Raw genomic sequence first — 12,223 nt, 5'->3', positions numbered from 1 at the left:
CAAAAATTCTAATACCTTCATAACAACCAATCAAATTCTAGCTATAATTTTCCACTACATTCTAGAAAATGATAGCTAGAATCTGATTGGTTGCTATGGGCAATGTCATCAACCTTTTAGAAGGATTGATAATTCTAATGCTTAGATTATCAGGGAGAAACTGCCAGCAAAGTGCATAATAAGGACTATAACTAAAAATAAAGTATTTGTGGCACATCTATCCAGCATATGGATTGTGCATGATGGGACACTAAATTAGAAAATGTTAATTATTGATGACAGTTCCACATTAACCTGAAATCTGCAGTCATACTATATAAGTTTCCAATGTTGACAATGAAATTTGTCTGCCTGTAAGAGTTCAATTTCTACAATTCTGTACGTTTCATTTTAAGGTATATATAATACATTTGTTGTGATATGTTGTAGTACAATGTAAATTCCAAATTCTTTAAGAGCCTTATTTTGCCTTTGAGGACAGTTCTATTATTATAGTTTCATTATAAATTGGCAAAATATTACACAATTCTGTACATGATGTCCTTAGCATACACAAGATAGTGACTACACTTCTGAAAAGACTGACACCATTTAAGGATTTATAATAAATCCAAAAGGGTTTCTCTCACTGCTCAAACACTTTTTAGTTTGTGGGGTTTGTTAGCATTACACAGCTGTGATAAATCCAGTAGTATCATCATCTATTTATTTATATAGCACCACTAATTCCGCAGCGCTGGACAGATAACTCACTCACATCAGTCCCTGTCCTATTGGAGCTTACAATCTAAAGCCCCTAACATACACACACACAGATCAAGAGAGACTAAGGGCAATTTAATAGCTAATTAACCTACCAGTATGTTTTTGGAGTGTGGGAGGAAACCGGAGCACCCGGTGGAAACCCAAGCAAACACGGGGAGAACATACAAACTCCACACAGATAAGGCCATGGTTGAGAATCCAACTCATGACCCCAGTGCTGTGAGGCAGAAGTGCTAACCACTAAGACACCGTGCTGCCCATTATTGTTGTTGTTGTTGTTGTTGTTGAATTATAAAGCACGAGAATGTTACACAGTGCTAGACTATGGGGAAAATAAAGCATACATAAATCAAGGGCATACAAGGTATACAAAATAAGTGCAGATGTGAAATCAAATGGTAAGGGGAAATTTTGGCCCCGCCCCTTGATGAAATTGACAATTTTTTGCGGGGGCGTGGCAAAAATGAATCGATTCGTGGTGAATCACATCATTGAGGCTCGGCGGGGGCAGGATGCAGGAGAGTTGCCTGCTCTTCCGGGAGTCCGGGAGACCTACCCGGAATTCGGGAGTCTCCGGGACATTCCAGGAGAGTAGACAAGTATGAATATTGGTAATCTCTAGTGCTAATTAAATTGTGAAATCACAACCGAATAAAACAACTAGCAGTGAAACTAAAAGCGCTTCTCATGCAGTACATTTTCACTTTCACCCTGTGGAAGAAACAACAACCAGCAGAGTTAAACAATGTAATGAAAAGTTGCAATGTCGCATTTCAGTCCCTAAAAATGTTTTGAATGTAATTTTTTTCTATCTTCTGATATAAATTGGTACTTAATATTAATCACTTTTATGCAGATAGAAGGTTCTTGTGTAGGGTTGTAGTAGATTTATTTATTTATTTTCCTTTTCTGTGCAGGTTCAGCAGAACCAAAATCAAGTGTGGTTCCAGATTCTGATCTTCTTTCGCAACTTGGCGATACATCATGACAGGGATAGGGGCGATGTCCAGAGGTGAAAATCATCCACGAGTGAAGATCAGTTCTACTATTGAATCACTGGATGAATCACTACTATTAAATCACTGGATGATCCTGCATCTGTTTCAGAGGAGGATTCATGGACAGTCTCATGCACAACTTTCCGTAAGCGGATGTTCTGGCATCATCAGGGATTTCTGGTCAAACACTGTTGAGGAAGCCACTTGTCTTTATGCCTGCAGACATAACCAGTATAATGAAGCATTATGGGTAAATGAACAAAACGGACACATTTAATGTTTCTGTAAGACTGTATTGTGGGCTTTATATAACCAAAACAAAAATCTGTTTGAGGAGATTTCCATTTCTGCAACTGGTACAGGTCAGAAGGACAGAAAAGGGTTCAAATATCAATACACAATAACGATCATTTGGGAAATAGTTGCATTGCTTTGACCATGTAAAATGTGTGAGCATGGCAGAAAAATGTAAATTATAGAGCACTTATCGGATATGTGCCTATTTCATATGAAAATGCATGATGTAGAAGTCTACATATGTGTGTATAAATATATACACAGTTCTATAATATTTTCATATACAGAAATCCTTTCTAGTTTAGTAGAAGGGGTAGCAGTTTTGGATACTAAAGTTTTCATGAGGTTGTTCTATATTTTCTTTAGTACTGAGAAATATAAGCATATGTCATAGAATGTTCCATGAATGAAATAAGTACTCCCATTGTCAAGAGAGCTCCATTCAAAACCTTTTTGGTTCATAATCTGTAATAACCAAAAAAGGCCAACAGTATCCAGTTTTCAATAAGCAATGAAAAATAGCACCATAATAAGTGCAGACTGTGTAAAATGCTGTAATTTGAGTTTTAACAAAGTATCTCCCATTGTTAAGATACATGTGATTTATAGATAGAGATTATAGTATACATTTAACATAAAAGGCAACACAGCGTATTACAATTTTTTAAATGAACACATAGTTCAACCATTTATGGTGTACCATGTGATTTTACTCTATACTGTTTATGTTGTAATTGGAGAGGGGGATATGACATAGTTTGGACACTAGCTTTACTATGTATGTATATATCACCATCTATTAGATAATATTTATAGCATTTTGCCACCTGTTGCTTGTAATCAATGATAGAACTGCTCCATCATTTTAACCACTTCTCAGAGATTTACAGCACAGGTAAATTCAGGTGATCTGTACATAGTGAACTAATATTGAGAAAGGGTTTATCAAAGTTCACATAAGTGTAATGCATTTGGTTGTGTTTACACATTAGTGCTCTCACTGAGTAGCAGGTATAGCAAACCACGGTGCTACAAGAGCTGTGAACTAATATACCATATTCCTAATGTAAAATGTTTAAAGGTTGTCCAAGGCAAGCTATTAGTTCTACATATTCCAATATGTGTTACACAGGATTCCTGGCTCTTCATCTAGGTCTTCACTTTTCCTAATATCATTAAAAACAATTCAGTCTTTCAGTTTTACTGGTATAACTTAAATCCAAGGAATCAACCTTATGTTTTATATTGGACACAATGAAAACATCAAGCAGAAAAGGGTGAACGGTGGTATTCATTTGTAATATAAAAATACTCGGCTCTTGTACAATGTGTAGCCTATGTAGAATGAAAATGTCACAGGTTGTGTTTCAATCTGGTCACACCTGTTTGATAGTTTTCAACCTAATTCTCAGCATGTGTAAACCCCAAACTACTACCATTGGTCTGCATGATAAAATTATGATTTTGCATGTTGGCTGAAAAACCTGGGTGTCTGAGGGTGTATCTCATTGGCCAACCAGAATGCATGGGAAGTTCTATAGTTAATATGCTTGAGGTTGGCATGCATTTTTACTTGTGTTTTTACACCCATCTGTCAATCCAACTCAAATGTCATGGCAAAACAGATCAACTTCTGACCTGAACCTCATTTCTGGTAACCACCTTTCACTCCCACCTACAAGACCTCCTGTGGCGCTACTCACTAATGGAATTTCCTACCACACTTGGTCAGACTTTCCCACAGCCTTCAAATCTTTAAATATTCCACTGAAAACACATCTCTTTATTAATGATTGCTCTACTTCCACCTGTACTACCCACAAAATGCACCCTTACAACTGTCCCAATCTCCACTCTGAGCCACACTCGCTCCTCTTGTTCCAGCTGTACCCTCTTCCACTTAGAATGTAACCCTTAGTTTTCATGTCTGCATTTATTTTGTCTAACTTGTATGTCCCTGTTTTCTCCACTGTCCAGTGCTGTGGAGCACTGTGATGTCTTACAAATCAACCACAATATTATTGAAAACATTTGACATAAAACACAATGACACTTAATATGCCAGTGGAAAATACAGTGACTACTGTTAAATGCTAATCAACAGTTTCAATCAGGATTGTTTTTTTCTGTGACTAGTTAAATCCTGGATAGTTAAATCCTGAATATCAGAAATCAATTTTAGATCTGCAGGTATAATTGGAATTTGGACAGTGTCTAACATGTACATGTTAAACATATTGTAAAAAAAATAATAACCTATAAATGACAATGGTGTAGAACCAACCCCTATTGCAGGGTTTCCCAAGCCCAGTACTCAGGGCTCCCCAACAGTGCAGGTTTTCCATATCTCCTTGCTGGAGCACAGGTGTATTCATTACTGACTGATACATTGTAACAGATCCACAGGTGGTGTTAATTATGTCACATGTGATCCAGAAAACCTGCACTGTTAGGGAGCCCAGTTTTAAGTTAGGCCAAGTCAACCATAATTTGCCTTTAGGTACAATGCTACCTCCATAGTTACCTATAATATATGAGCATTGTAATACACTCAATTTTTAAGCTTTCTGTTCCCATGTGACTGGGTGTTTCCTAATATCAGATTCATTCTGAAACTAGATTAATACAGTTAGTGTGGAGGAGAATCCTACAACTGTTATGCTGTACTGTGTTGCATTTGTTACCCATAAGAAAGTAAACAATGGTGATTACAGATGGAGATATCTTCATGTCACAGAAAACAGACAACCCGGATTCCAAAAATGCTGATAAGTGTTCCCACAACTGGAACTGTGCACCTGACTTATCTCTGAGGCAGTTGTATCTCTGTAAATACACATAAATAAACTATGTGATAAAAGTTTAGGCAGCTTAGTGAGCCTGTGACAGTTGTGGATAGCTGAATATGTAAATGTGAATGGGCATCTATAATTTATAGGTAGTGATGACTACATAAGCATTGGTCATGTATAAGTGTATTATGTTTTAGTAGACTTGTATGATTAAAGATGGGTGAATGCCATCCTTGGTATCGCTAGCAATTAAGGCCACTAAAGGACATAGCATATTGTGGGCCACATACCAAACTTTTGTAGAAGTTAACAATAATTTTAGGTAGGGACACCCCCTCACTTACCATAAAGAGCCACTGTCCACCTCTTCTTCTTTTGCTATGTGCAGCTCAGCACTTCACTTGCTGCTTAAAGGGGAAGGGAACACAAGAGTCCCTTCCCCTCTGAGCAGAATTTAATTTTGAACAGTTGAATTCTGGCTACCGTGCAACCTGGGGCTTCCTGATGGGCCCACGTCAGCCAAACAGGCAGCTTTACCGCTGCGAACCTTGTAGATATGCCCTTGAAGAAGATGCTCCTGTGGACCCCAGACCTAAGTTAGTCCATAAAGTCTACTTTATAACAACGATATTTAAACATTGTTCAAATAATGTTATTGTCCTCTGATATTACAAAGTAATTAACCAAATAAATCTGTATAGTATAGTATTATGTATTTATACCATAAAATATTTTTGCTGCGTACAATATATTCTCTTCAACTCAACAATGGGCCCTGGCAAATTGATATATTGGTGGGCCCTGCATAGCACAGTCTGACACTGGTAAATGGGTTGTGTTACTTTCGAGTGCTAAGATCAGGGCAAGCATGGGGTTTTGCACAGGGATTGTGCTCTTGGTTTTTACCAAAATATTCATATTTTTTTTGTACATCATTCTATACAAAGAGAAGCCAATGCAAGCATACCTCCCAACTTTAAGATTACCCTAATTGGGACAGTGTGTGTGTGCACACACAAAGCGGCCATGACACGGCACGTAGGGTCTGTGCCATGTTCTCGGCGGAATGCTTCAACACCCAAGCCCCCTTCCTCTCCATTAAAAACACCCTTTCAACACGGAATCCACCTGCCATGTAATGCGTAACATTGAAGTGGCACCCTTCAGCAGGGCACACCTCCCGACTGTCCTGTGATTGGGACAAAATTCCTGATCCTCAAACCAGGACTGTCTAGCCTAAATAGGGACAAGTACTTGTGTAGTGTCTGTTTTATTGCTACTACTGGACTTATAATCCCCTCTGTAAATGCTTATGGACTTGTATTAGAGAGAATAGCTGAGAAGGTATTCATCAGTAGATGTGCCCACGTGGAAGAGTATTGTTAAGCATAACTGAGTAGGTTTTTGTAAAATCAGATATGGAACACTGCGTCGCCAGTCCCCATAGCTGGGGGAGTACCCTGTGATCCCGGGCAATTCTCTTAAGTTTTGGAAAGAATTATCCTTTAATCTATAAATAAGGAGCTTGGAGGCTGAAAATCTAAAGAGATACATTATTCAAAACAGAAAGAAATGTTTGCTGCTTTGTTTTCAGACTTGTAGCTTTTTGTTTTAATGTTGCTTTTCAGTTCCATTTGTAACTAAGGCCCAACAGTATCTTGGAGATAAAACATGTTTTATTACATTTGTGAATGTCTTACTTCGATGAAGACATATTTTGTACATATGTGTTATTTTAAATACAAAATGTACAATAATAGTTTCTAATAACTATTTTTCTCTAAAAGCCAGAAGGTAAGAACAGAAGGTATTCCTGTGCCCCTGCAATAAAATATAAAGCCCCACAAAACAAACAAAATATATAATTAATGTTTTTTGGAAGTTTGGGTGAAGATGTGCAAATTACTTCTTATATATCTCTTTTGGCCATTAATAGATCTAGAATCACTGTTCAATTGCACAGTTACTGCTATATATGTTCAGCTATGTATCAAACTTTGCATATAGCTGTTGAGATCCTATTAGATCTCATCAATGCAAGATATGGAACAGTGGCTAATATAGTAAAAAACTTGCATTAAAACCATTAATGGATAATACTTAAGTTATTTGAACAAAGAATATTGTTTTATTTTGCTACTGTAGCATAAGAAATTCCTTTTGCAGGAATTTTAGTGTAAAACTATATAACATCAAACAAATATGAAATAGCTCCATTACTTTGGAAATACATCCAATGTTCGTATTCCACATGGTTTATTCTGTCATATCCCATGAGCTATCGCACCTGAAAATACACAACCTTTGTTATTGATTCCTGCAGTTGTTTAATGCTAAGCCACTATACATGTCTATGTTTTTGTGTTACTGTTAGGTTGTGCAGAAATACTGTAGGGATTTTCTGTAGATATTTTCTTTTCTGTAGATTAATTTTTACACTGTCAGATCATAAGTTTGGCACAGAGCATGGCATCTTGTCTTATAGCACTTTTAGACTCCAAATTCTTCTATCCCCTTTTACTTTCAAATAAATCCTCTTTTTTTAGCATGATATACAAGTCCTTCTTAATTAATTTTTAACAGAGCCCCAATTATCTCCCACACAATTTGAATACAATAAAAACATGAAGAAAGTTAATTTCTTGCCACTGATCACACACAACGGGGCAGACCTAGATTGTCACTGAAGTCTCAATCTGAACGAGTCCCGTCTCGGCCGGCAAACACGGAAGAAACGCAGTTTACAATCACCAACTAGTTTCGATCCTATTCATTGGATCTTTTTCAAGGTAATGGTAGGTAGGTAGGTGAAAAAGATCCAATGAATAGGATCGAAACTAGTCGGTGATTGTAAACTGCGTTTCTTCCGTGTTTGCCGGCCGAGACGGGACTCGTTCAGATCGAGACTTCAGTGACTGCTCAGCCTGCAAGCTTGCTGTCCTGTAAACTTTGCAGCTGATATCCGGACTTTACTGATATCTTGTTAACCACTATCGTTGTACGATTTACCCGCTGGGAATGGCTCACATGTGATATGCTGATCACTATCTACTCCGCGGTAGGAACATCTATGTTTTTACTCAATAAATGTTTTTAGCTACTACCTAAGAGATATATCTCTCTGTTTCTTATATTTATCGGGAAGTTCTGAAGAATAAGGGAGAAGCGGAGGTTAAAGCTTACTTTGAAGTGCCAATTTTAAAGAATCTATGGTGTAAGTAGATTGAATTGTGGGGGATCCCACACTATATATCTACCATTTACCTGGAATATATTTGCCACATATGATGAAATACATAGTCACAACCATCCGGATTGGAGACTAAAAATTCCCTATATACTGTTAATACTTAGGAGCATACATTGTTGTACTATACAGTATTACACTATTATAATTTTGTCTTTACATGGTTGGATTGTCATCAGAAAATTTCTATGATCGTTTGAAAGAAATTGAAAATCATATCATCAACCGATATAAGTATTTTTTTCTGTTTATTATACTTAAGATTTACTTTATTAGTTGTGTTTGGGAAATCACAGCGCAGAAAAGTGATTTACTAATTTTTCACTACATTTTACTCAAGTGTTACTTTTAAATCAATTAAATAATAGACCCATGGTTTCCTTGCATGCTACCCACTTCCAGAAGTCAAGCTGCAAAGTAATTAAGGATGTTGCAAGACTGCAGCAAATGTCAGCTGAACGAGTTTCATATACTGACCTGTTTGATTTTCTTATGTAAATAAGATTGAGTTTGATCTTAGAATCCTAATTTGTGGATCTCCCACACAAAATACCCCTTATTCCCAACACTCTGAAAACTACAATTCATAAACACCATTGTAATCACTATTTTGCTTCTGAAATATTGGCCTTCAACCAAAGCCAAGCATGATCCATTGTGGTTTTGTATTTTTTATAGGCGGGTCAAAGGCATTTTTCTCTGAATCAAAATGGGGCTTTTAGTTTTTACTTTGTATGTATATTTTTATTATTGTGAATAAATTTTAAATATGTATTTTTAGTCACATTTAGGACTTGGTTCTTTAATTTATATGCAGTGAAACTGTCTGAAATAATGAAAATAAGCTTTTAATGATAATTTGTAACCCCACAACCATTTTTTATATTGGTTGGAGTTAAGTAATAAGAATTTAAGAACTTAAAACCTTTCTGTGCTTTGTTAATTATTTTGTTGTATTTCATGGCACATATACCAGGAAAAGGTCCCGTTTTGAAAAATTTTTCCAGTCTCACTACTTATTTACTGAGTAAATACAATGTATTACTGTTTCTCAACCGGAGATGATCATATGCTAAGTTTATAACAACTAACATTATCCCTCAAAACCTGAAAATGAAGGATAAAAATTCAGCTGGCACCTATACACAATGGAGGCAGCCATTTTACGGACTGATCCAATATTCATGGGATGGCAGTCTATCAATTCATTAGGAGCCAGTGACCTCACCAAAGCACTTCATGACCAAATATTCATGAGAAACTGCTTCCTAGTGAATTGGTAGGCTATATTCTTGTGAATATTGGGATCAGCCCATAAAATGGCTTCTGTGGGTGACAGGTGCAGTTACATCTTCAGTATAGGAATTGTGGGTAGAGCCATGTTGCATAAGAAAGTATGATACCTGTTTTATGTTAATTACTAGTTGTATGTGTTTGCGGCAAGGACATAGGGGCGGAAACAACTTTTTCCACATGGTTCAGGCATTTTTCAGTGAAATAGTAATTTTAGAGTAGCCTAACACAGCAAATATTGGAGATATCTCTTGCGTTAGGCAAAGTACTGCACAATCCAGCAATCCCCATAATACTCAATGGGGACTGCGGTGTGGGAAATTTGATCAAGCTCTGAAAAGCTTAGCTTTCCTGAGCTTGACCCCAATGGCTATCGCCATTTGAAGATAGTGTTAGCTGTTCAATCCTATGGGGAGATCTTCGGATCTTTTTCTGGCAGAGTTACTGCTCTCCCCTTCGCTGTTTAACGCAAATGTGCATGTGCGACCCTAGGTTGTGCATGGCCAGTAAAGACACAGAGTGTTCATTAGAACACAGGGATAGCCTCCTGTCTGATGCACTCTACTGACATGACTTGTAGAGTAAATTGCCCCGAAAAGTCATCCGCCATCATTGCGATGACAGATGATACAAAATGGGGCAAAAATCAAAACAAATCTTAAATAGGCCCCTTAGTCACACATGCACTTCTGTTGATAAAATACCTGTGAATCAATCTTCTATCATCTACATTTTCCCAGTTGCTTTCATGTATATTATCACTATTGGTTCAGCAGTTTCTGTCTGTGATTTCTGTGTAATTATACTGAGGTGAAGTTAAAATTTCGCCATGTTTCCTGAATTTGTCAGAGAATTGTTTTATGTGTAAATAATCCTATAATGACTCCACAGTTTTAACTTTCTCTTGTGATCTGTTCTATGATTCCGAGTTCTTTCACACTTTCACTTACAAACAAGTGTTTACTTTTGTGCTTTTTTTGTTATCATTTTAGGCTTGTGAAAGAAAATATGCAGCTTACACCATAGATGCAGCATTTATGATGCAGGCTGAAGCAATTGCCATTGTGCCAGGCAAGTGTAGGTTGGCACAGGTTTCATTGTAACACATTTGTTTAATCTGTTCTGTGCTCTTCATCCATGTCAATGGGCTTGTGGGGACTGTTACCCTTATAGATTCACTCCTGTACATAAATCCCAATATAAACATAATTCTGATAACTGCTACCCCTTGTTGAAGCCTCTGGCATGTTGAAATTGTATATATTGTGAAAGACTAGAAGCAGCCAGGTTTTAATAGGGTTGCATTATTCTAAAACTAACAAGACTGTTATGTGCGTAAAACGGGTTGTGCTCTGAATTGTTAATGAGCACCTGAGGTATTCTGAGTCACAATCTCTAAGGTAACACTAGAGATTGTGTTAAGCCTTTGCTCATTGTCGTGCCTTAGCTTAATAAGCCTGTTAGTGCTTATATTTTCTTGAGAGATAATACTTGCAATTGGATAGTCCTGAAAAGCACATGTTTTACTTCTACCATGAGAAGAGACCCAGTGATAATGTAGCAATGCATTAACCACTTCACCCCTGGATATGATTTCCATAGAATGATATAATGGATCTTGAGTGAAGTAATGCGCATCGAATGATCCTTGTTTATAATAGTTTGTGGCATCAGTGCTCTATTGCTCCAGACCTAGCACGGGGTGAATTGGTTAGTCATGTGTGATCTCAGGACTTCCATTGCTTGTGTATATTTTTCCTTTGTATAATGTGACTGTATATTATGTTTCATTCACACTGTCCTATTTTTGATATTTGTTTCTGGTACATTTTTTAATAAAAAAAAAATATGTATATATAAGACTTTAAATTGTCATTATTGTCCCAATGTTTTAAATTGTGAGTTTAAGTCCATAAAAAGATAATGATAACTCTGCTTTTTTCCTTAAGAAGCAAAGGGCAGCTGTGTCAGACAATATTATGTAGTGTTCAGGTGAGTATGGCATCTACCTGTGCCTTCTTATCTACAATAACAAAAACTGTGAAGCACCAGAAAACAAAGATCCTAACCTAAGACAGGTACAGGATTTATGTAGTATAGCGAGGGTATACAGATTTCACCAAATTTAAACATTCTGAGGCATACATATTACACTGTCCATTTGTTTGCAGGCACATGTGAATGCTAAATGTGCATTCTTTTTGAATGCCACAGTGATCAATGTTGTACAAACTTATCCTACTTATACCCTATTCATACTGCACCAAAAAGCCGGGTTTTTGCCGGTTCAAGCCCAGACGACCAGGATCGAGGTGCAGTATGAATGGTCCCAGATCCAATTCCCGGGTCATCAGACCCCGGGAATTATACCCGGGTCTTTTGGTGGGGTAATTCCCGGGTCTGCCCCGGGAAGCCTGCACTATGAATGGTGCGACCCGGGTCTCACCAGACACAATGTTAAAGTTCAAAACAAAAACAAACAAAAAAAATCACAAGAGGAGCCAATCAGAGCTCCTCTTGTGATGTTGCCATGGAGACTCCGGGCAGACCCGTGTTCAGTATGAACGCGGTCTACCCGGGATTTTGAATCCGGGGGCGCCTCTGTCCCCTGGCAATATCCCGGGTTCATATACCCTGGATATTGCCTGGGCGGTAGTATGAAAGCGGTATAATTGTAGAAGATACAAATATTTTGGGTAGTTACTATATATCACCCATGTGTGCTATACTACAGACTATCATGTAACTGGACTGTACTGATATCTGCTCCTTTTACCATTGTACAGAGAAAACTCTTCCCCCCCCATAAGAAATTGTGGCATAGTTTAAAC

The 12,223-nt window shown here is 37.4% G+C and overlaps 1 protein-coding gene across 6 annotated transcripts in view; it reads left to right on the top strand.

Moving 5' to 3' along the window:
* The window catches only part of BMF (Bcl2 modifying factor), a 95,900-nt gene extending 84,646 nt beyond the window's left edge, over positions 1–11,254 (top strand). For 5 of the 6 annotated variants that reach the window (XM_075192109.1, XM_075192108.1, XM_075192110.1 and 2 more), the window contains one exon: positions 1,683–11,254. In XM_075192109.1, coding sequence (XP_075048210.1) covers positions 1,683–1,781 — 99 coding nt within the window. In that variant the 3' untranslated portion in view covers positions 1,782–11,254. The remainder of the gene's footprint in view (positions 1–1,682) is intronic. The other variant, XR_012680153.1, reaches the window with a different exon arrangement.
* The last annotated feature ends 969 nt before the right edge of the window (positions 11,255–12,223 follow it).

This window comes from Mixophyes fleayi, chromosome 12 (assembly GCF_038048845.1).
Source record: "Mixophyes fleayi isolate aMixFle1 chromosome 12, aMixFle1.hap1, whole genome shotgun sequence".
In the NCBI taxonomy this organism is placed as follows: domain Eukaryota; kingdom Metazoa; phylum Chordata; class Amphibia; order Anura; family Limnodynastidae; genus Mixophyes; species Mixophyes fleayi.
This window is presented reverse-complemented; position numbering and strand designations above follow the sequence as displayed.